The 26,151-nt window shown below is 46.5% G+C and overlaps 1 protein-coding gene across 2 annotated transcripts in view; it reads left to right on the top strand.

Annotated features, from left to right (window-relative positions):
* Positions 1 to 26,151, top strand: part of lepr (leptin receptor) — a 164,290-nt gene that overhangs the window by 99,839 nt on the left and 38,300 nt on the right. For both annotated transcript variants that reach the window (XM_078561288.1, XM_078561287.1), the window contains exons 12-13: positions 16,214 to 16,367; positions 19,190 to 19,272. In XM_078561288.1, coding sequence (XP_078417414.1) covers positions 16,214 to 16,367; positions 19,190 to 19,272 — 237 coding nt within the window. The remainder of the gene's footprint in view (positions 1 to 16,213; positions 16,368 to 19,189; positions 19,273 to 26,151) is intronic.

Raw genomic sequence — 26,151 nt, 5'->3', positions numbered from 1 at the left:
ACAAGTAAAGACTCAACCTGCTCCCCTTGATCTTCAATAGTTACATAATCACAGAATCCCAACATCCACACCCTGGAGGCCATTACTGACTGAAAAGACCAGGACCATACTAAGAATAGAGCAGATGATGATCTGCGTGTAATTTACCTCCATACCCCTCAAAGCTGCTTCTCCATCTAAAAAGTTCAAGACAAATACAATGGAATTGTTATCTGTCAGCTGAATGAATGCAGTTATAGCAACAACCAAACAGACTCAACATCATTCAGGACAGAACATTTCTATCACTGAACATTATATCCATACCGTCCATCATTTTGTAACTGTAATATATACTGTGTACAGGATAAATTGTGGTAGCTCAGTGTTATGGCACAGTGAATGGTAAATGCTAAGCTGCTCAAATCCCAGAGGGAAACTTGAAACAACTGCAGCAACTGTTTTGCAATTTTTATTTTTATTTCGCAATGTGCGCCTTGAAAACAATGGTAATAAGACTACCGAATCTTAGAGGTTTTTTTACAAAACTAAATTAAACATTTACTAATAGAAGAAAAGATTTTAAGAACAAACATTGGCATACAAATTACTACTATAATAACTCCTAAATCTCCTAATTAATCTAGCTCCCAGTTATACCTCTGTTAAGGCAACATTAAAACAACATAGGTTTCAACAGACCCAGGCAAAGCGCACAATATCCTGGACAGGGATATTCAAAGTGAATTCTCTTAGCTTCGGTTCCTGTAGACAGCAGCTTGATACATAGAGGCTGGAGGCTTTTCACACTAGTTAGATTTTAGAATGCCTTCCCCTTATACATAACCTCACCTCCTTTATACATGTTTCTCCCTTTTTAATATGAATCCTATTGTCCCAATATGTCTCTGCAAATTTACATTCTCCATATATAAATCTTCCATAGTACTCGTATTATCAGTAATCTTCAGGAAAAATAAACACAATGTTTGGCTTAGCCTCTGTTGGCTAGGTGTAACACCTTACCATCTCTTTGAAATTCACGACTCTGGTTTATCTAAAAATGCAAACGTTCTTCACATCTCACATTCTGAAACCTCAGTCATGTTCACGTATTTAGCATTTCAAACCTAGCTTCTCTTTTGATAACTCAAAAGCTCCAGACTAGCTGTCTGCAATTCAATTAAACCCCACCCCCCCTCTGGGATTTGAGCAGCTTAGCACACAGCCTCACACAGAGAAACTAATCCAAACCCCACTATTAACCTACCTTTATAATAAATTACAATAATATTATAAAAATCATTATATTTTCATGACATCAACAAAATTACTTTAACCTCACCTTCCAGCCATGAAACCCCTCCCACCAAGATCCTCCTTGTTAACATCTGGGGACTTATACCAAGATTGGGAGAGCTATTCCACAGGCATGTCAGGCAACAGCCTGGCATAGTCATACTCACAGAATCAGACTATTCAGCCAATGCTCCAGACATCACCATCACCACCTCTGGGTATGTCCTGTCCCACCGGCAGGACAGACCCATCAGAGGTGGTAGCACAGTGGTATACAGTCAGGAAGGAGTTGCCCTGGGAGTCTTTAATATTGACTCAGAGCCACATGAAGTCTTATGGCATCTGGTCAAACATGGATGAGGGAGCCTCTTGCTGATTACCATCTATACCTCCCACTGCTCCCATCAATCCCCTTCATCTAATGAATCAGTGCTCCTCTATATTGAACACCAATTGGAAGAATTACTGATGGTGGCAAGGGCACAAAATGTACTCTGGGAGGGGTCCTGAATGTCCATTACCAAGAGTGGCTTGTTAGTACTATTATGATCCTGTTAAGGACCATTAACATTGACAGAAGGAACCTGAATACCCAGCAATTAACCAACAAAATTACGCCATAATATTTCATGGTTTTAAGCAAACAACAAACTTCATTGTATATAAGAAGAATTAAACAAAGCAGGCACGATTAACTTAACACCATAATTTATAATTATGTATGCCAGGAACTCAGTTCTACATTTACTTGCCTCCAAAACATTCCCGTATCTTACAAAATCCTGAAGGTCCATTCCCTCTTTCTGGGACCAACCCAAAGCTTTGCCACAGCCATAAGGAATTGACTTTCAGTCACCTTAGTATTCCAGCTATTCTTCAAGGTACAAATTTCATGAGGATCCTTCCATTAGCTTCCAGCTAAGCAATCCTCCAATTTTCTTTACAGATCTCACGATTGTGGACTCTTCAGTTCCAATGTTGGCTCCACTGCCTTCTTGATTATGGATTTAAACACCAAGAACATCTGGTTCCTAATGGTCTTCTATGCTCCCACAGCTTCTGTACGCTGTTGGTTTCACTGCTGATTCTTAGCTCCTGACAGATGTTTTCTTCTTGCTTGTTCCAAGCTGACTGGCTGCTTTCTGCTATAATGCCCTGTGAGGACCACTATAGATTTCATCCTCTAGCTTCAAACTAGGCAAATTTCCTGGCTGTTTTTCCCTCACAAAATCCAAACTGGGGCCCCACCTGCATTCCACATGGTACACAATGATGTTTGTGCTTTCTCTGCTTGATGTACTGGCCTAACTGGCTAACATTTATTTTCTTTGGCTGTCCCCACTCAGTGTGTTGCAACCTACACAATACCAAATTTGCAAATGCTTCTGTCTGTTCCCAAATTGATCTGTTTGCTTCTGCCAGCAAACACACACAGATAAATCAAACAAAAGAAACTCTAATCAAGGCTCCATCCTGAATCACTATGTCTGTGGCAATGTAGTATGCATTGGGATGGTTCAAACAAAAATACAAAGCAATCATTTTGCCTTCAACACAACTATTTGATCCTGTAACCCATATGAATAATTTATATTGCTAATGGGGTTTTACGACCCTTTCTCCAGACTCCCTGGTTGCATAACAAGATTATTGATGGATCATTCATTGCTCAAGTTTTTTTTGCAATCAACTCTGACCTTGTAAGAAAAACACAGGTTAGTTTTTAACTGTCATTAACTCCAAACTTGTTTGAATTCCATTTACTTCAGAGTTGCTTATCAGTTTCTCAGTTAGATGCCCTCAATTATCTACAGTTAATGCTTTAATTCCTAAAGCTATAAATTATATTCTAAAACATATGAATTATGAACTAGATTTTGACAAGTACCCTACTGACCGAGCTGGCTGAGTCATGAAGGAGAGAGCTGCTACTCTCGGCCTGCAGCAGGCGCTGATGGAAGCAACATGGGGAGAAAACCTCCTTGACCTCATCCTCATCAATCTGCCTGTCGCAGAGGCATCTGTCCATGACAGTGTTGGTAGGAGTGATCGCTGCACTATGCTTCTGAAGACAAAGCCCTGACTTCAGATTGAGGATACCCTCCATCGTGTTGTGTGGCACTACCACCATGCTAAATGATATAGAGTCAGAACAGATTGAGCAACTCAAAATTGAGCATCCATGAGGTGCTGTGGGTGATTAGCAGTAGCAGAATTGTATTCAACCACAACGTGTAATCTCATGGCCCAGCATATCCCTCACTCTACCATTGCAATCAAGCCGGGATATCAACTCTGGTTCAATGAAGAGTAGAGGAGGGCATGCCACTAGCAGCACCAGACATACCTAAAAATGAGGTGTCAACCTGGTGAAGTTACAACATATGACTACTTGCTTCTCAAATAACCCCATTCGGGATGATGGGGTAGTTTATCACATCAGTGCAAAGATAAGGCTGAATCATTTGCAATAGCCTTCAGCCAGAAGTGCTGAGTGGATGATCCATCTCAGCCCCCTCCAGAGGTCCCCAGTAACACAGATGCCATTCTTCAGCCAATTCGATTCACTCCACATGATATGAAGGAATGATAGTGCAATGGCTGGATAGTGCAAAGGCTATGGGCCATGGCAACATTCTGGCAGTAGTACTGAAGATTTGTGCTCTAGAACTAGCTGCACCCCTAGTTCTAGTACAGATACAACACTGGCATCTACCTAACAATGTGGAAACTTGCCCAGGTATGTCCTGTCCCTAAAAGATGGACAAATCTAACCAGGCCAATTACCACCCATCAGTGTAATCTCGATCATCAGCAAAGTGATGGAAGGGTAATTGACAGCCCTATTAGGCGGCACTTACAAAGCAATAACCAGCTCACTGACGCTCAGCTTGGATTTCACCAGGGCCACTCAGCCCCTGACCTCATTACAGCCTTAGTCCAAATATGGACAAAAGAGTTGAACTCCCGAGGTGAGGTGAGAGTCACTGCCCTTGACATCAAGGCAGCATTTGACTGAGTGTGGCATCAAGGAGCTCTAGCAAAACTGGAGTCAATGGGAATCAGGGGAAAAACTCTCTGCTGGTTGGAGTCATGCTAGCACAAAGGAAGATGGTTGTAGTTGTTGGAGGTCGATCACCTCAGTCCCAAGACATTGCTGCAGGAGTTCCTCAGGGTAGTGTCCCAGGCTCAACCATCTTCAGCTGCTTCATCAATGACCTTTCCTTCGTCACATGGTCAGAAGTGGGGATGTTCACTGATGAGTGCACAATATTCAGTACCATTCACGACTCTACAGATACAGGCCAGGACTTTCTGGCCCCACCGGAAAGTCCATTGACTTTCAGTTTGACTGGGAGGTCCAGCAGTCTGTGCCCATATGCAGTCACACCTGAACACTGTTTAGGCTTGGCTGATAAGTGGCCAGTAACGTTCGGTCATAAGTACCACGCAATGACAATCTCCAATATTAGAGAATCTAACCACCTTCCCTTGATATTCAATGTCATTACGATCACTGAATCCTCCACTATCAACATCCTGGAGATTACCATCGACCAGAAACTGAACTGGAACAGCCATGTAAATACTGTGGCTACAAGAGCAGCTCAGAGGCTGGGAATTCAGCAGTGAATAACTCAAGTCTTGACTCCTCAAAGCTCAAAGAACAAATTAAAGAAAACAAGCACTATTAACTTAATAATACAGTTTATAAATGTGTATGTTATGCATTCAGGTTTACTTCTTACTTCCCCCCCAAGAATTCTCTTATAAAACACATCAATCTTAAAGTTATTTATTTCTGTAGGAACACCCATAAGTATGCCACAGTTTTCTGGAGAATTCTCCTCAGCTCCAGCTATTCTCAGAGGCAAAACTTTCAATTACGACCCCCTGACTGTCGATACTTCAGTCCCTTGTTCTGGTTACTTTTCCAATACTTCCCAAGCTAACCAGCTGGTTGCTTTCTTTGCCACATGATTGGAGAGCGATCCCTCTAGATTCTCCCACTAGTTTCAAACTAGGCAATCTTCCAGCTTCTATCCTTCACAAAATTCAAATTGAGATTAATCCACACTGTGAATGATAAAGTTAGTATTTTACTCTGCTTACATTGTAGGCCTATTTAACTGTTGTTTACTTTGGCTATCTTCTCTCAGTGAGTTGAAAACTGCATACACCAGTTCCAAGCTGCAACTAATTCTCTCAGCAAACACCCAGATAAATTGAAACCAGAGAACCTTCCTAAGCTCTATCCATCTCAATAGCGATGTAGCCTGCTCTGAGCTGTGCTCAAACTGACCTTTAGATTAATTATCCCTCATTTGCAATTTCTTCTTTGATCTGATGAAGTAAATGGGTTTTAGATGTTATTAAATACTTTTAAACTAATTTAGATCTAACTCCCAAAACAAAAACATCTCTCTGGACTGCACTTCTTGCAGGGATTGCTGACACCATGTCTCCAGCTCTTTAACTAAGTAAACCCATCTGCTGTTTTATAGCTTTCTCTCTTCGAACATGACCTTTTTAACCTACAATCTAAAAAGTTATATTCCTGAAACTAAAAGTTATATTCCAAAGCACATGAACCACGAGCTAGATATTCGCAACAGTATACCTACACCACACATACTGAAGTGATAGGTCACCATCACCTTCTCAAGGGCAATTAGGGATGGGCAATAAATGTTGGTTTTGCCAGTGATGCCCCCATCCTACGAATGAATAATAAAAAAATTACCAGAACACCACCACCTCCAAGTTCCTTTCCAAGTCGTACACCTTACTGATTTGGATTTTTTTTTGCAAAGGGTCAAAATACTGGATTTATGTTTGTTCCATTAGCCTTTTAAACCTTGTTATAATCATAGACCAGACCCCCAAGTTGTTAGTAAGATCCAGTTAGGGAGGTTTTGTTTAAAGTAGTCAAAGTTTGAGATTCCAGACACTTGCTCAGTGAATAAAGCCACAAGATTTTGAACAAACAAAAATAAACTTTACTATACAGGGTCAGAAAGATAAAACAATTTACAATATCTATTTTATACTCTAAAGTTCAGGGTAAGCATGAGATTCATGTGAATTAACTGGCAAACTATGGTCAAACATATCACACTACACAATAAATGCAGATGCAACCAAGACAGAGTCCGCAGATTTCTCAACAACCCACCCAGTAACACTGGGCGGAATCATCCCAGATTTGCACCAAGTGCAGTAGGGACGGGTAAAACAATGTTTTACCCACCAGCCGCAATGGTGGGTTTTCACGCCATATCATCCCAAACCCGCCACATTATTTACGCATTCCCGGGAAACTTACCGTTTCCATGGCTGGCGGGCTGTCATTTGGTGGATCTCGCCGCTCCATCACACCGGGCGCTATATTTAAAGTCCAGCCGCACGCACACACCTCAGTGCCTCCACACCACAACTGCTGCAAGGAAGACATGGCCCTGAAAGGCAAAAAGATTGCAGCCCCCAGGTTCAGCAACACATCACTGGAGTACCTTTTGTATGCTGTAGAGTCCCGTCAAGATGTCCTCTACCCCTGCCCTGGCTGCAGGACGGGCAGTGGTGTGACCAACCAGGCTTGGAATGCGGTAGAGCTGTGGTTAGTGTCAATTTCCTTCACCCGGTGCTGCAAGAGGATGAATGATCTCCTCCGTTCTGCCAGGGTAAGTCTCTTTTCTCATTACTCTCAACTCACACACTCACAAATCCATCACACATCCACAGGACCCTCACTCACTGCTGATTCTCTCGCACAACTTTATTGTCCTCATCCCGTCCATGGACCACTTACCACCCACACAGGCCAGGCATACTTATCATCTGGCCTGGCAGGTGCCCTGCTTACACTTTCTCCATCTCTAATCATGCAGGACAAGCTGGCACACAACAACAGGGAGAAGTTGCAGACTGATGGCGGAATGCCTGAAATCAAGGTCCTCACGGACTTTGAAAACAGAACCATCCAGCGGCCAGTGAGGATCTGGACCAGTCCTGTGCTGACAGTAAGGTCGGTGGTGCTCTACCAAGTGAGGATGCAGCAGTGCAACATGCATCAGACAACCATGCTGTGAGTGATGTGTCCTGTTTCACAGGCTACGGCCATGCACTAATTATCTCCCCTTGCTTCCGCAGGCACAAATGGGAAACAGTCAACAGAGCCCATGACCCAGGGCCTCCAATCAAACCCTGAAGAAACCTCTGAAGAGGAATCTGGAGGCACCCTCCTTGAAGTCCTGTCACAGCGCTCACCCTCACCCTCTACCAGTGCAGAGACAGACACCTCGGTGGGACCTAGCTTTAGAATAGACAGAGGATCACAATCTGATGAGCATATCACACTGTCTGATCCACAGCTGGCAGCAGCAGGGACTCTTCCCAGGTGACTGGCACTCGGAGGACTACTGGAGGCCAGAAATTTGCTGAGCCCGAGTCAGATGACGAGCCTCTGGACTCGGTCATGTCACAGTTGCTGGAGCTGCAAAGGCAAGCTCAGGAACAGGAACAACAGGAAGGGATGTCTGCTGTATTCCTCAGATTCCAAGGCACGACAGAGGAGTCTGTCTGCCTTCACTCTGAGGTGGTAGCGCCGGCATGCCAACACAACGAGGTCAACCCTAGTAGGATGGCGGCCGCCATGGAGCTTGATCCAGGACATCGCCTCTGCACTGCAGCGTGGGCTGAACTCCATCACTGATGCCATAGTTGGCATCCAACAGTGTGTATGCAAGAAGAGTACAGGGCAGCTCGATCTCACTCCAGCTACCCTGTCTCCTCATGGCATCAGCCTGGAGCCTTTGGGCTTACATAGGGAGGAGGACCAGCAGGTGCACCATCCAGGGCCATCCATCCAGGTGACTCCGGGAGTGTCTGGCCCATTCGAATCCCCTCTTCCTGTGACCTCAGCAGCTCCAGCTCCACAGGCCAAGAAATGTGCCACTGCCACATAGCAGGCCCCCAAAAGCAGGTCGGGGTCCTCCAAACCTCGGTGGACACCCGCCAAGGTCATCACAGACAGGGTGTAGCAGTTAGCAGGCTGCCTCCACCTCTGTGGTGGCTGTCCAGGGAGCACCAAGACTTAATGGCAGGGCTAGGAAAATTAAGAAGAATTAGGTGCACAGCCTGGGCACGGGGCTAATCATAATGTTCACTGTTGCCAATAGACTCCCAAGAATGTCTCCCTGCCTATGGCTCCTTGTTCTGATGAGCAGTGTTCATGTCACTCAGATGTGAAACCTTTCTGCACGAGATAAAGGCAGGTGTCTCAGTCCACGGCCTTTTTCCTGTGCAGCCTTCAGACCAAAGTGGTCAGGCCTTAAACTCCCTGAACACAATCATGATGCCAGCACCTTGGCGGTGCTGGCCATTGCTGCCAGAATGTCATGGGCAGGCACCTCAGAATTCTCTGATTCTCTCTGTGTGCTCTCAGCACCTCTAAGGTGGGGCTGGTCCCCATCTCTCCAGCACCTGTGACCAGTGACGCTGCGCTCCTGAAGGGGTCAGGTGCTGAAGGCTGACAAAGGATCAGATGCCTCTAAAGTTTCATGGTTGCATCTCTATGATATGACCCTGATCACAGAGAGCAAGCGAGCTGCCCTCAGCCAGACAGGAGTCAGATATTCTCAGAGGCGAGAATGGAGTGTCCTCACTGCATGTCGTCATCATCCTCCTGCAATCGAGTGACTATTAGGGCCTCCACTGCATCTCCATGACAGGAGCATTATCACAGAGGGTATGTGCCATAAGCCAGACTGGAGTCAAACGTTCACAGATTCAGTGTGAGGATCCATGAGATCACTTCACTGCATGTCGTCATCATCCTCCAAATATTTAGCAGCTATGAGGGCTTCCTGAGCACGCCTGCTTCGCCTGGCCAGTGCCAGGGCCTCATTCCTGTCATCATCACCTTCAAGAACCTCCTCACCCTCATCCAAGTTGGCGTCATCCTCATTGGAGGAGACTTGCAGCTCCTTCATCTCCTCCTCAGCCAGCTCCTCTCCCCATTGCAGTGCCAGGTTGTAAAGTGTGCAGCAGACGATGATGATGTGTGACACCCTCTGCGGACTGTATTGCAGGGCTCCACCAGACCGGTCCAGGCACTGGAACCTCGGGAGAACTTTCTCCTGTTGGGCGGGTCAGTCAGGAGAGGGCACGGGCGGGCGTGGAGCTGATCGCCGCCCATGATCGGCTCCGCGGCGCCAATTTACGTGGGCGGGCCAATTAATGCCTGCCCAGCGTGACATATGGCTGGTAGCGCTCAGCGCTACTTGTGTGGGCGGAGGGAAGAGGGAGAGTTGGAGCCTGCGGTCTTTCACGCATGCGCACGAAAGAGTGCAGAAATCTCTCTGAGATAGTGCGAGCTGCCTCAGGGGGATTAAGTACATATTGAAATTTTTGAATAAAGAAACATAAAAATTATTTAGACATGTCCCCTCATGTGACAGTGTCACATGAGCTGGGGCATGTTTATGAAATGTGAAAATTTTATTTATTTAATTAATAAAACCTTCAGGAAACCTCATCCGGCCCGTGGATGAGGTTTCCTGAAAAATGCAAAGGCTGCTTGGGCTCTTCGCCTGCCCGCCAACCTTAAGGTTGGATGGGCAGCATTGATAATTACGTTAATTGGTTTTTTAGTGGCCTTAACAGGCCTTAGACAGTTCAGCGGGCGCGGAGCTGCCTCTGGCGCGCGCCCGCCAAACGACAGATCCGAATGACGCATGGTGACGTCAGGACACTCACCCGACATCACTGCGCATCATTTTACAAGCCGGCATGTTGGGCCTGCCTCCGCACGCCGACGTGAAAATTCTCCCCCTCATCTTCAGTATCCCAATGGTCTGCTCCACCAAATTGTGAGCTGCAGCATAGCCTCATTATACTGTTCCTCTGCTGCAGCCTGAGGCTGCTGCATGGGTGCCATCACCCACGGCCTCTGTAGGTAGCTCTTGTCCCCGAGGAGCCATCCCTGTAGCTTCTGTGGACCCTGGAGACTTCAGGGATCTGAAACCTACTCAGGATGTAGGCGTCATGCACACTTCCTGGAAACCGTGTGCACACCTGCAGGATGTGTTTCTGGTGGTTGCATACCAGCTGCACATTCAGTGAGTGGAAGCCTTTGCGGTTGATGTAGTTGACAGAGTGTAGCGATGGAGATCTGAGTGTTATGTGAGTGCAGTTGATCCGCATCCTGCACCTGTGGGAAACTAAGATCTGTGCCAATCCAATGGCCCTTGCATCCTGGCTGTCCTGGTCCAGGGCGAAATACACAAAGTTGTGCACCCTCGTGAAGATGGCATCCGTGACCTCATGGATGCAATTGTGGGTGGTGGCTTGTGAGATCCCACAGAGGTCACCTGTCGAGGCCTGGGAGGAGCCACTGGCATAGAAATTGAGTGCCGCGATCACTTTCATAGCTACTGGCAGTGGGTGCCCTCCATGTCCATGCGGCGCCAAGTCCTGCAATAACTGGCAGATGTGACTGACCAGTTCCCCAGACATCCGCGGTCTTCGATGACACTGGTTCTCTGTCATCTGCAGGAATGAAAGGTGGCGTCTATACACCCTGGGTGTCGCTAGGTGCAGACCAGCGACAGCTCACTGTGGCTCTTCGGCAGTATGTGCGGGAGCCCCAGCCGCCCTTTCTTCCTGAGGTTGCTGCTCCTCCCTCTGCGCAACCAGGAGCCTCAGTCGCTCACCCCTCCATCATCTTCGCTCTCTATAGGCCATCAGGCATACAGCTAGTTCACCAGGCTCCATGATCCTGATGGATTTCATCCTGCAGGATGAAAGAGAGAGACATGTGGTTAGCATGGGTGTACTAAGAACCTGTCCTGGTTAAGTGTGAAGCCCCCTGAATGCTTCCCAGAGAGTGCTGGGCACCACTTGGATGGCCAGAGATTAGTGCGCTGAATGGCTGCCCAAATCCCCACCCACCTCTACCCCACTCCACCCAATCGATTGGCTGCAGCTTTGCCACTGGACTGCATGCTGTGCTCAGGCGCAGGCACAGGCATTCTCATAGCCCGCACTGCAAGGCTGCACTGTTAGCTTGAACCATGGGGGAGACTGGTCCAAACCGAGATGCTAAAATTGTAAGGGGCTGTGAGCGCCTCCACCAGTGACTGCTCCATGTCCAGCTTTAATGAGGAGATTGTACAACGTGTGCACTCATCCAACTGTTCTGCAGTCCACTAAAATGCTCATGAATTTGCAGTCTGTGCCGGGGGGAGGGGGTGGCGGGTGGTGGGGATGAAAAGCTTTGGAGCACTTGGTGGCACCTTAATGTCTCTGTGTTGCTTGAATGGGCAGATAAGTTAGAAGCCCGACTCCAATCATATCAATGTGGCTGTGCCTGAACTATCTCAGCTGCAGAGGAATGGTGACTTTATATAGGTTTCCCTCATGCATGACCGCTTTCCCTTGTCCACCCTACCCCCCCACCCCTTGTGTGCTATATTCAAAGGCAGGGCAGCCCTTGCCCTCTCCCTGCTCCCCACAAGTTGCCTCAACCGCAAGGCAACCCTTGGCCCACACCCCCACAAGTCGCCTCAATGGCAGGGCTGCTCTTAACTCCCCTTCCACCAAATCACCTCAACCACATGGCAGCTCTTACCACCCCCCACCACCCCCCCCCATCTCCCACAACTCGCCTCAGCTGCAAGGCAGCCCTTTCTCCCCCTCACCCCACCCCACAAGTCGCTTCAAAGGCAGGACTGTCCTTACCCCCCAAACCCCTCAGCGCCCCTCAAGCTTGAAGTCCAACAGGCGACCCTGGCAAACATTGCACAACGTTGCTGTGCACTCAGCTCCGAGTTCCCCTCAAAGTGCAGCCTGCCTTTTATGTACTGTTGTGAAACGCGTCGGCGTGCTTTCCCGCTGATGTGGACGGATGATCCAGCGGGCGGGACAATTCCAGCAGCTGGTCTAATAATGATATGCAGATGTATTACAATGAGGCTCTCGACGTCCGATGGTGGGAAAGAGCGGACAATTGTGAACTGGTTTCACGCCATCGTGAAACTGATCACGTCATACTGCCCACTCACGCCACTGAACACGCCCGACGCTGGCGGGCATGGAAAATCCCAGACTGTGAGTCAGCCAATCTTGTTGAAACCTTGCGTCTGTCATGAGGGATTCCAGTTTTCACCTTCAAAGATCTAAACTGCAAATTCTCCCCAAAAGTCGCTCCAGCTTGGACGGCATCAGCGACCGGCCACCTCACAGAGTTTCCATCTTGTCTCCCAAGATTCCGTTCCCTTGGATTCTTGGGTGTGCGCCCAAGCACCAACTCACAAGCACAACTTCGGATCTTTGGCCACGCCGAGCAGAACACTATTGATCCAAAGGGGTACCTTTGCCCCTGCAGCAAAGAGTCAGCTTTGGCTGCTTTCTTCAGTTGAAGTCTGCACCCCGCAACCCTTTTCCTGTTTGGAACCTGTTTCGCTGCTCCCCTATTTTTAATTGAACTACAACCTTTTTCCTGTCCCTGACTCCTCTCTGGGACTCTTCTTTTGGGACCTCGCCCTGTCCCCTCTCCCTGTCCCCTGCCTGAGGCTCTTCAATGGCGCTCCACTCCCAGTCACCTGACTTGGGTTTTCGTGCCGTTTTTCTTATATACAGGCTCACTGCGCCCAATGAACGTAAAAGGTGCTGCTGGCCTGTGTATGCACAAAAGCTCTGAGATCTGTCAGAAGTTAAAACTCCTGAACCCCACTCTCAACACCAAGGTAAATTTAACCTTCATAACAACCTTGAGAATTCTTGTCTGCGGTCTATATCTAGAATCACAATAATGTGATGAAGTTCCGGATAAGTTTCATGTTGTCAACTTTTAATTTTTTTTAAAAACGTTGCTGTAATTTCCTTGCTGGATGTTGTATAGAGAATGCTGGATATCTTGCTGTCAGTCATAGGAAGGCAATTGGGTGAGTGGGAGTGATTACAACAAAATAATCTCATTGAAGGGCTCAGATGATGTTACAAACTCCAATAGCAACGCTTGAGTGGTTTATTTTCATCTGATATTTTGAGATATGACTACTTCCATTGCAGTTGTTCCCACCCACACATTGTTCTATAATATATAGTAGTGGCATCTCTAACCTTAAATATTAAACTTAAAACATTACTAGAATGCCTTGAAATTTAGATGTGTCAGTTCTTGGCAGCAGTTGTGGGAAAGGTAGTGATGGCTGGTAGTAGCTTGTCTTTCTTTGAATGCGGGGTCAGGAGGTTCAGGAGGTCCATGGTCAGGTAGTAATATTTTAAAAATATCCCTTGTTGATTGCAGTCTAGCAGGTCCTTTTTGGATCTCTTTGAGGGCTCCCCTTTAGGCTGCACGTAGACCTGGTATTCCTGAGCTATCTCAGGGCAAACTAATCTTGCACTGGCACTTTCAACAGTTGTTGAACCCTTCTTTATGCAAATAAAAAGAAACTAATGCCTGTTTCAGGTGTGAGTACTGCATACAGATTTTGTTTTTTGGCATGTACTAATATGTGGGCACTGACGAATTGCTCCTAATGAGCATGTGATTCCTGTCTGAAGGCTTAGGAAGCTGTGTGGTGGCATAATTTCTTGGATAATTTATTTTTAGGTGCAAGGGTCTTGGTCAACAGTAACAAATTGGGCAATGCATTTGGTTTGATGCTTGTTGAGGTCCTTATTGAAGAGTATATTTATGATTTAATGAGAGGATTTCTCATGATGTTGCCAATGGTAAATCAGAGAAAATGTTATATCTCTTACTGTCTCTGTTGCAAATTCTCTCTCTGAGGATGAAATTCACCTTGAGCGGCTGCGTACAATGAGTGTAGTGAATCAGCAGCCTCCTTTACACCCTGTTCAATTTCCTTTTCTATTAACTTCAATGGTAAGAAAGTCAGGTGAAGTGTAAGATGGTCTGAATTTTGCTAGCACCCATTGAACTCCAAAGCCCAAGGCCAATTTTATCCACTTTGACTGTTCTGACTGTGTGCCTTTTATTCTCTGGCACTTGTTTCCTTTCTCTTGTTTCTTCTCTTTCCTTCTTTTCCTGTTATTTTGAATTGCTTCCCTTTTCTTAAGTTTCTCTGTGTATCTTTTTTCCTTTTAGATGAGAGAATGCGACTAGTTGGTGCAGAAAGAAGGATTTTGTGGGTAGCATCAGGGTGGAAGATCCATCCTGACAAGCATAGGAGGAAGTAAAAAGAAAGGGGAAGGTACCAGAAGACATGGGTGTTTAGATGGGAGGCAGTGGAAGGGAGACAGAAATGGGTGCTCAAAGTAAGGGGTGCCTGGTTGGTGGAAGGGTCCACCAATAATGCTTTTGACCAGTTGATCACAACTGTATTTTGAATTGCATCTGAGTGGGTGCGGGGAAGGATCAAGGACACTAGATGTATTTTTCACTGGGTAATGTGGCACATTGGCTGTGGGGGGATGTGACTGGTGATATTAGGAATGTCAGGAAATGGTTTAACCTAAAGTAATATTTAGGTGAATGAAGGGTCAATGTTAAGCAGTTGGAAGTTCGAAACCAAGATATAAACTGTCAGGACAGAAATATACATTCACCATCCAAACTCCAAAAACTCGATTAAATTCAACTCATCATTGTTAATATACTCTATATACAATTGTTTGTTTGTTTTACGTATCTTTGCACTCTTTCCTCCCCTTGGAAAATGCAGCGAAGTGCTTAAAGGATTGCAGACTGAATCACAGCCTGTTGAACCATGTCATGAACACTCCTTCTGTGGTCAACAAGTCATGAAGTGGGACTTCAACTGAGGGCCTTCTGGCTCAGAGGCAGCAATGCTACCAACTGAGCCACAAGACGTTAAATGGTGTATTTTTTTTACAGTGTGTGGCATTTGTGTGATTTTCTATTCCAGTTGCAGGAGTAAGTTTGAATTCATGCTCTGGAGTTTTAATCATTATTTTTGTAAACTGGGGAAGATTCACAGATCTTAAAGTCCTAAAGACCTGTTATCACCTCCCCTTCTTTAATGTGGTTCCTTGCTTTGGAAATTGAATGAAGGAGTTAGATAAAGTGTATTCACTATATATTGATGGATTGATCAAATTATTGCAAGAGCAGGCTTAATGGGGGTATTTGATTTTCATATTCCATATATTCTTACAATTACATTTCAAAAGTTGTTGTATTTTCAAATTGCGCTGATCATTGTGCATTCATAAAATATGAAAAATGCTTGTGTTCTGTGTGCAAAGTAAGATAAAACCTTGTTTTAATTTAAATCTTAAAAGAAAAAGTGTTTTGGCGATGAAAACTTACCTCCAGAACATTCACTTCTGTAAGAACTCTAAATGGATTCCTACCTGTTACTTTTATGCATTGGGTGATTTTGAATGAAATGTCAGAGGTATTAACAGCGCCAACAATTTTATGTGGCCGTTCATCCTCTGGAAGCCTTAATAATGTAGGCAGAGCTATTTTACAATGGAGGCCATCACAATCAAGTTTGATGGGTTTTTTTCTCCGAATGTTACACACATACCCGACAGACTTTCCATTAGGGATCCTTCAAAAGTGATTAGGAGAAGGAATTATATCTGATTTTCCTTTCCCTTGCCCACCACCACCCCATTATTACCTCAGGGATGCTGAGTTCACTTCCAGCATCTCCATGGTACCACCAGCTGAGGTCAGTTAACTCAGCTACCAAGACTCAGCACTACTTAAAGCAGATCACTTACTCATTGAAATGTCTTCTAGGCAAAACTTATGAGTCCGTGCTTTATATTTTTAAAAATCTTGAAAGTGGAGAATGTTATTTTTTTCTAACGTTGCTATATCCCCTAACAGTATGAACCTTTTTCATTCATTCATCACATATTAGGACCAAAAGGTGAAATATATTTCCTCTCATCTTGTTTGTACACTGATCAGCATTACTGTTTTACTTTGCAGACTTTATTCGCTGTCAATAAAACATCAGTCCTTACTGAAGTAGCAGATCCTTGTATTACGTACATGGTTCGGGTACGTTGTTCAAGGTTTGAAGGACCTGGATACCAGAGTGAATGGAGCAGTTTAGTGAGCACAAATCTTGCTGATATCCAGGGTAAACTCTTAGCATAATCATCATGGAAGCATCTACTAAAATTCTTGAATATTACTGAAAAGGGAGACATGTTGCCAAAGCTTTTCAATATGCGCTCATAAGGACAGACGCAAGAATGCCAGATTTTATAGTTCCCCATTGCTTTCTCCATGGCAATACTTCGGCCAATCAGAGTCAGCTTCCCAACCAATCAGCACCCTTTTCTCCTGTAGTATAAATTGTTGTGATAGTTTGAAATTTTGCATTCTTGCATTTGTCCTGACGAGTGACAGATGGAAAGCTTCAGCAAAATGTCTCTTTTCAGTGATACTAAAATTTTCTTATAATTATATGAATTGTTGATGAACACCTTCAGGTTGTAATAATGCACCAAAACTTTTTTAAAAATATATATTTTTCAACTTTTATTTTTACAAATTACCACATAAAAGAAATAACATGCAGTTCATTAGCTACATTTTAGTTTCCTCCTTCCTCTATGTTTTCCCATTTTCGCTGAAGGTAGTGGCACATCTTTGGGTATAATCACACAAGTTCTGCCAACCATGGACTGACTTGACCCATGTTCATCCTTCATGTCAGAGCTGAAACACTCGAGTGTTCACAGAATGCCCAATCAAGATGGATATCTTGGTCTTGCTCAATATTCACACACACTTTCCAATAGGGGTCCCTGGAACAGTAGTAGCAACCCTGGCTAATTCTTTCCGCCCTAGCTTAGATAAATTGTCTAACCGCATGGTTAACTTAACTAGGTTGAGCTAACAGTCCAGATCAGCCATAGAGGCTGGGACTTTATTTATATATCTGTTCATGGGAGGTGGGCATTTATTTCCCATCCCTAATTGCTCTTGAGAAGGTGGTGGTGAGTTGCCTTCTTGAGGTACTGCAGTCCACATGGTGGGCTAGGGCACTTAAGATTCAATCACACTGCTGTGGGTCTGGAGTCACATGTGGGCCAGACTGGGTAAGGATGGCAGATTCCCTTTCTTAAAGGGCATTAATGAACCAGACGGGTTTTTGTGACAATCGTTTCATGGGACAGGATTTTTGGGTCATCGGGCGGCCTGGGGATGGCCGGGAAATGGCCCACCACTCGCGATCGGCCCCCCACCGCAATTTCATGCTGGCTGGCCAATTAATAGCCAGCCAGTGTGAAACCCGTGCTGAGAAGCTCAGCACTGCCGGGGTGGGGGCGGGAGGAGGGCAAGCACAAAAGTCTGCGCAGGTGTGGGGGAGTGTGCACTGAAAGCTCCCCGAAGGCACAGAGCTGCCTCAGGGAGCTGAAGAATTTTAAAATCAAAAATATAGCGTTTGAAAATTGGGAAAAAAATGTTCCCACATAGAACTCAGACACATGAACATAAACATAATAAAAATTATGTCAAAACAGTTTTTTAAAATTAATGTCAGAAGCCTCATCCTACCCGTGGATGAGGTTTTATCAAAAATGCAAAGGCTGCCTGGCTGATTCGTCTACCTGCCAACCGTAACGTTGGACGGGCAGCAAAAAGTCTGTCTAATTGCTAGTTTACTGGCCCTAATAGGCCTCTTAATTGTCGGTGGGGGCGATGCCAACACTCGCACACGCCCGCCAACCAAAATATCGTGCAAGTGTGCGATGACATTGGGACGCTCGCCTGACGTCATTGCGTGCTACTTAATGCCTGATCAGATCGGGTGTGCACCCACCCATGGAACATAAAATTCTGCCCATGGTCATCATTAGACTTTAAATCTTTTGAATCAAAATCCCACCATCTGCTGGGGTGGGATTCGAACCTGGGTCACCAGAACATTACCCTAGGTCTCTGGATTACCAGTGACAATACCACTACCACTGCCACATCCCTCCCAACCCCACCCCCAGTGCCAACTCCCCCTTGCTGGTTTGCTGGCTTGTATTGCAACACGACAACATCCTTTGGCACATTACCCAATGAGTTATGAGGAGGTGCCTACCCCAATTTCAGTTCATAATTAAAATTATAATTCCGTGACGGAATAAAAGTTGGCAAATAACTGTAAATATGTAAATATAAGCATTTTCAGTTCTTGAACACTCAGTAAAAATTTGCAATGTGACTGCTGTTATTTTTGAGGACAAAAATGACAGCTGAAAACCTGTCATCCTATTCATTTAGAAATGATTCATTGTACAAAAACCTGTCCACATTAATTGCACCCATTGTCAACGTCAGGCATTGTTCTCTGTCGTAACTTCAAAGAAAACACAAAAGATCACAATGTTTTTTTCTGTTTGTTATGCTAAACATCTTATGGCTCCTTTAAATGCAATTGTGATTTATTGCTGAAATAGGGAACCGTTTTGTGTCATGGTCTATTCCTGTGGCCAGGAATCTTTACCCTGCACCTAATATATAATGTCTCTTACACAGGAGTGCATGCTATGGGAACTGAGTGCCATAAAATAGAAAAGAGTTTCACTTTGCAGCACTGCTGTTTATTGCTTTAGCACAAAAATAGATTACTTTTTTAAAAAATGCCCTTCATATTCTGGCATGACTGCCCTGTAGAATGGGTGGTTAATGAATTTTTTGCTTGTGGTCATAATGTCTGTTTAACTGAACTACATTCTGAGAATGCAGCATTGCAACAATAGTATGCCTAAAATTTTAATCTATCTTTCTCTTTAGAGGCTGATTAGTCAATATTTCTATTTTTATTTTATTTTCCATATCCATCCTTCATTATTTCTGGACTAATATATTTCCAGATTTGACATCACCCTATTTTGAGAATTATTTATCACTCTTGAACACATTAAAATCTAAATACTATTTTGATATTTACTCCTTTAGCACCTACAACAGGACCTGATTTTTGGAGATTAATTGACAGTGATCCTTTGACGAAGGAGACACACGTCACACTAGTATGGAAGGTAAGGAAAAATGTCAGTGATCAACAAAGTAGCTGATGCCGGGCGTGGTATTGAAGTAAGGTGAGGTCTTAGCCAGCAGTGTCATGGCCAGGTAGCATGATAATTCAATTTAACCAATTTCACTAAGTAACTTATCTCAATCACACCGTTCTTCAGAGTCACCAAGTAAACTTCAGGAATTTCAATACTTAGAGAGGGAAGGTAGAAAAACGAGGCAAGAGTCACCAATGGGTAATTTTGAGCTCTGCTTAGTTCTTGCCTTGGTGTAGCTTTGGAGGAAGCCTGGAACAGAACCTAACTTATCCACCCTCTTGGCTTGGAGAGACGGAAAGGAACAGGCAAGAAAGTGGAAAAACTCCATTAGGGACTCCACACGTTAAAATAGATTGAAGCTCACCTGTAAGTTGTGCTTTCTGCTCCGTTTCTTTTTAACAAGCAAACTTGCTGCACTGAAATTTACTTGTGTTTTACATTTTTACCTATGTACTACGTTAAAGAGAAACTATTAGTGTGGTTACACATTTTTACTGGCAATTTCCTTCGGGAGTTCTCCCAATCTGCCACCATACCTTTGGAAAATTATAGAGGACCCATTATAAGTGTCTATCCAGTGCTTCCACCAATCTTCTGCTGAAGTCATGATAGCCGACCAGGAGAACCCTTAAGGAAATACCCAGGGCCTATCTTTGTGAAACCCAGAAAATGCATTTGTCATGCTGAGAGAAGAAATATATAAAAGGGCAGAATCTTTGTTCAGCTGAGAAGTCTTTAACAGAATTGCACAGTGAGGGTGGAAATGTCCCAGATTTGCACTAAGTGAAGTAACGGATGTGAAAAAAGGTGTTTTACCTGCTGGTTGCAATGGCGGGTTTTCACACTGTATCGTCTCCTTCCTGCCTCATAAATGATGCAGTCACAGGAAACATGCCGACTCGCAGGTGGCTGGCCTCCGATTTGCCCACCATGCCGTTACCTCGTCTCTTCCTCATGCCAGGCGCTATATTTAACTGCAGCCGCATGCACAGTTCTCAATGCTTGCAGCCCAGGACTGCACAGTGAAGACATGGCCCCAAAAGCCAGGAAGAGTGCAGCCCCCCGGTTCAGTGATACATTCCTGGGGTGTCTCTGAATGCTGTGGAAGCCCGCTGTGATGTCCTCTACACCTGCTGTGGCCTCAGAAGGTCCATCTGTCTCACCACCCCAGCTTGGGAGGCAGTGGTGGAGGTGGTTAGTACCAACATTGCACACAAGAGGTCGGCCATCCAGTACAGAAAAAGGATGAATGATCTTATCCGTACCGCCAGGGTAAATCAACCATCTCATCAATCTCAACTCACCCACTCACAAGCCCATTACACATTCATTGGCATCTCACTCACTGCCAGCTCAAGGGACATCACCACTCACTCTCTCACACACACCCTCACATCTCCATCTGGCCTCATCTCCTCTGGAGATTGCCTCCTCAGCCTGTCTGTGGCTCCACTCAGCACATACGCATGCCTGGCATCCTTCTCATTTGGCCTGGCATGCACCTTGCTCACACTCTTTCCATCTGTCTTTATGCAGGACAAGACCCCGCACAATTGCCGAGAGAAGTCCTAGACTGGGGCTGGAGTGTCGGACATCAAGATCCTCATTCCTGTGGCGACGATGAGGTCAGCGGCAAGCATCCACATGAAGATCCTGTACCACATCGTTCCTTTGTCAACACTACTCTGAGTCCACTGATCTATGTGTAGTGCCAAGCACTAATAATCTCCATTTTCTCTCCTAGGCACCTCTGCCATGTCACCCTTAGGCAACCTTGAGCCCGACACCAGTGCTGAGAGCACCTCGGATGAGGACCCTGAAGGCAGCAACATTGATGACCCATCAGCGCTCACGCACACCCTCCACCAGCGCAGCGACACACACCTCGGTGGGACCTAGTTGTAGAGCAGCTTTGGGAGCACAATCTGGTGAGCACAGCACACAATCTGTTCCACAGCAGGCGGAGACAGGGACATCCAAGGTCGCCATCACCCGGAGGACTGCTGGAGGCAAGGAACCTGCTGAATCTGAGTCAGATGACGAGCCTCTGGTCACGGTCTTCAATCAGTTGCTGGAGCTGCAGAGACAATCACGGGAACTTCATGAAGAGATGTCCACTGCAATCCTCAGATTTCAAGGGATGATGGAGGAGTCCAAAATTGGCAAGAGGCACCCGCCATGAAGGCCTTGGTCCAGGACATTGGTTCTGCACTGCTGCATGGGCGGAACTCCATCACTGACGCAATAGTTGGCCTCCTGAGAGGGGTGCAGGGCAGCTCGACCTCACTTCAGCTGCCCCTTCTCCTCAAGGAGTCAGCCAAGGGCCGTTGGGCATCCATACAGATGAGGACCAGCAGCACACCACCCCAGGTGAATCCGGCTGATTCAAATCCCCTCTTCCTGTAACCCCATCATCTCCAGCTCCACAGGCCGAGGAGGGTGCAGCTGGCCCACAGCAGGACACCCAAAGCAGACCGGGGCCCTCCAGATCTCGGCCTTCCAGAGGAATCATGCCAAGGTCATCACAGACAGGGTGTAGCAGTCAGCAGGCTGCCTCCACCTCTGCTGTGGATGTCCGGGGAGCATCAAGACGTAGCATCAGGGTTAGGAAAGTTAAGAAGATGTAGTTGCACAGACTGGGCACAGGTGTTAATCACTTGTACATAATGTTCACTATTGTATATCTATTGTATAGAATATCTCTTTGTCCATGGCTCCTTGTTATGCTGAGCAGTGTTTGTGTCACTCAGATGTGAAACCTTGGTTCCTGCACAAGATAAAGGCAGGTGTCTCAGTCCAGGGCCTTTTCCCTGTGCACTGTGTAACCTTCAGACCACAGTGATGGTCTGGCCTCACACTCACTGGACACATTAGTGATGCCTGCACCTCGATGGTGCTTGTTGTTGCTGCCAGAATGTAGTGGGCAGGTGTCAGAGTACCGTCATTCTCTCTGTGTGCTCTCAGTACCTTTGAGGTGCGGCTGGCCCTCACCTCCTCAGCATCTGTGCCTGGTGGCGGTGTGGTCCTGAAGGGGTCAGGTGCTGAAGGCAGACAAAGGTTCAGGTGATTTTAAAGTTTCACGGCTCCATCTTCATGAGATGGCCCTGATCACAGGGCGCAAGCGAGCTGCCCTCAGCCAGATAGGAGTCAGACATTCGCAGAAGCAATGTGAAGATCTATGGATTGTCCTCACAGCGTATTGTCATCATCCCCCTGGAATCTAGCGACTATTAGGGTCTCCGCTGTGTCTCCATGACATGAGCCTGAGCATTGAGGGTATGTGCGCTGCCATCAGCCACACAGGAGTTAAATGTTCATAGCTGCAAGGTGAGGATGTCGGGACTGTCCTCATTGCATCTCGTCATCATCCTTCACGTCCTTGCGGCTATGTGGGCCTCCTGAACGCACCTGTCTCATCTGGCCGGTGCGATGGCCCCATCGCTGGCATCCTCGCCTTCGAGGACCTCATCACCCTCATCCCCTTCGACATCCCCCTCACCAGATGAGATATGCAGCTCTTCCATTTCCTCCTCAGCAAGGTCCTCCCCCCGTGCAGTGCCAGGCTGTGTAGCACGTAGCAAGCGACGATGATGCACGACACCCTCGGTGATCTGTATTGCAGTGCTCCACTGGACCTGTCAAGGCACCGGAACCTCGTTTTCAAGTTGCCTATTGTTTGCTCCACGAAAGTCCGTGTCGTGGCATGAGTCTCATTATACCTTCACTCTGCTGGAGTCCCAGGCCACCGCATGGGCATCACCAGCCACACCCTCTGTGGGTAGCCCTTGTCCTGGAGGCACCAACCCTGCATCCTCTCTAGATCCCGGAAGATGTCAGGGATCTGAGACCTGCTGAGGATGTAGGGATCGTGGACGCTCCCTGGGAATCGGGCGCAGACCTGTAGGATGTGCTTGTGGTGGTCGCACACCAGCTGAACATTTAGCGAGTAGAAGCCCTTGCAATTGACATAGTTGACTGCTTGTTGCCATGGCGATATAAGCACCATGTGGGTGCAGCCGATGGCATCCTGCATCTGTGGAAAACCAGCGCTCTTGCTTCCCTGCTTTCCTGATCCTGGGTGAAAGTTCTGTGCCTTCACAAAAATGGCGTCCGTGACCTCCTGGATACCCTTGCGAGATCCCACATAGGTCACCTGTGGAGCCCTGGAAGGAGCCGCTGGTGTAAAAATTGAGCTCTGTGGTAATTTTCATAGCCACTGACTGTGGTTGCCCTCCTTGTTCCTGTGGCACTTAATCCTGCAGCAGGGGGCATATGTTCATGTGCAACATCGTCATCGGCAACAATGGGCAGGATCTTTAGGTTGGCGAGCGGGGGGCGGGGCCTGCTCACCGACACGTAAAATGATGGGGGATGACGTCGGGCGGAACTCCCGATGTCACCCCGCGTCATTTCCATTTGCAGGTCGGCGGGGGCGCAGCTGAATCAGCTGCGCATCAGCCGACCTGTCAATGGCCAATTGAGGCCATTGACAAAGTCATTAAAGTAAATAATGGACCTGCCCGTCCAACCTTAAGGTTGGCAGACAGGCCGGGAGCCCTGGCGGGCTTCAGAAAAAGCATGAAACCTCATCCACAGGCAGGATGAGGTTTCATGAGGGTTTTAAAAAGTTTAATAAATGTATGCTTTAAAGTGATGGACATGTCCCAACTCACGTAATACTGTCACATGGGGGACATGTCAGGGACATTTTGTTTTTACACTCTTACCATTTTTAAATTTGGCACCGATCTCCCTGAGGCAGCACTTAGCCTCAGGGAGATGAGTGCGCTCTATCGTGCGCATGTGTGAAAGAGCGCACGCTCGGCTGAGGGAACCCCCCCACCCCCGCCCGCACAGGGAGCGCATAGCGCTTCCTGGCGGACGTCATGCTGGGCGGGCCTTGGCCTGCCCATGTAAAATGGCAAATTGGAGGCGCGCCTGCCCATGCCCGCTTCTGTACTTTCCCCCCCCCCAATGGGGGGAAAATTCTTCTCAATGGTTGTCATTCATTTACTGGAATGACAGGCGCTATCTAAAGACCCTGGGTCTAGTGAGGCGCCTATGAGTAACGGCTCTCTGTGGATCTTCAGCTACGTGCGCAGCAGGCCCTGCCACCCCTTCATCTTGAGGGTGGTGCTCCTTCCTTTGTTACTCAGGCATCTCCATCGCTCTCTTCTTCTTCTTCTCTGCTTCCTGTAAGCCATAAGGCAGACCACTAGATCAGCAGTCTCCATAATCCTGATGTTCTCCTCCTGCAGGATCAAAGAGAGAAATGCGGGGTGTTCTAAGAACCTCTCTTAGTTAAGTCTGAAGGCCCCTTCACACGTGCAGCAGAGCGCTGGCAAGTGCACTACACACTAGCCACCACTTGGATGGCTAATGTGTAGTGCACTTCATGGCTGTCCTAAACCCCACCCACCCTGCCCCACTCCACTTGACCAATTGGCTGCAGCTTCGGCCACTGACTGCATGCTGTGCTCTCAGCTCAGGCGCAAGCATTCTCCTAACCCGCACTGCAAGGCTGCGCTGTTAGCTTGAACCATGAGGGATACTGGTCCAAACCTTAATAAAAACATTGCAAGGGGCTCTGAGTGCCTCCACCAGTGACTGTGTCATGCCCACCTTTTGCAAGGGATCGTGCAACTTGCCCAGTTGGCCAATTGTACTGCTGCTCCCTAAAATACACATTAATTTGCAGTCTGTACTCAAGGGGTGAAAAGTTCTGGAACATTTGATGGAACATTCATGCTTTAATATTGTTTGAGTGGGCAGAAAAGCTTCAGAGGCCCAACTCCAAGCATGTCAACAGAGCTGCTGCTGAATTGTCTCAGCTGCAGAAGAGTGCTCACTTTTGACAAGCTTTTCCAAGTGCATGGCTGCTTCCCTCAGCCCTCTCGTCCACCGCCCATCCACCCCGGCATGTGTATGCTTGTGTATTTCCTTCAGCCTGTGCTGCCTGTGCCCCTCCACCGAATGCGCGGCACCTCTTCCTTGATGTCCTATGGACGATGTTCGCGAGCACTGCGCAAGGTTGTGTGCACTCAGCTCTGAGTTCCCTTCGAAGTTCAGCTTGCCAGGTGCACAACTTTTAAAGGCAATCGTAAATCACGCCGTTCTGAAGTCACGCTGACGTGGGAGGTAAATTTGACGTGGGGGTGGTGGAGGTGGTGGTGGTGATTCTGGCATGAGGGCAGAATAATGAGATGCAAATGTATTAAAATTAAGCTCCCAACGTTGGACGGCGGGAAGCGCAGCCCGCCATTGACGGGCGGAGTGGACGATTGCAAACTGGTCTCATGATGGTGTGAAACCAATATTGGGTTTCTCACCATATTGTCTGCTGATGCCCACCATGATGCCCGCCACCAACGGGATCGACCAATTCCGCCCTTAGACTGAATTAACGTTCAGGTTGGGTTGATTATGAAGTGATCGTGGCAAAAATGGAGCTGGGAAAGATGCATTTCCATGATCCTTCGTGCAGTTGGGAAGCTGAATTTCTCACATTTATTGAGGTTAACTCATTATAACATTTTAATTTGTTCCAAACACTAATGGATCACAATAAATGGAAGAGCATAGGCAATTTTGAGATCAGCAGCTCTTAATTATAACTGCTTCATTAAACCTAGCTGTTTTCTATGACTATGAAGAGTAGCTATAGAAAGTTGTCAAATCAGCATGTAGAGTACTGCACTTTTCAGTCATCGTAGTTTGGATGTTCTGCCTGAAAAGAGACAACAGAGATAGGTGGAAATATTTGGGTTCTCTTGACACAATGTATAATTTTAATATATAATAATAGTTAAGTTGAGTGCAACAGCAATATTATTGATCATAAGGTTA

The sequence above is a fragment of the Cetorhinus maximus genome, chromosome 17 (assembly GCF_964194155.1).
Source record: "Cetorhinus maximus chromosome 17, sCetMax3.hap1.1, whole genome shotgun sequence".
NCBI lineage: Eukaryota > Metazoa > Chordata > Chondrichthyes > Lamniformes > Cetorhinidae > Cetorhinus > Cetorhinus maximus.
The sequence above is the reverse complement of the archived record's forward strand: the minus strand, read 5'-3'. Positions and strand labels throughout refer to the sequence as shown.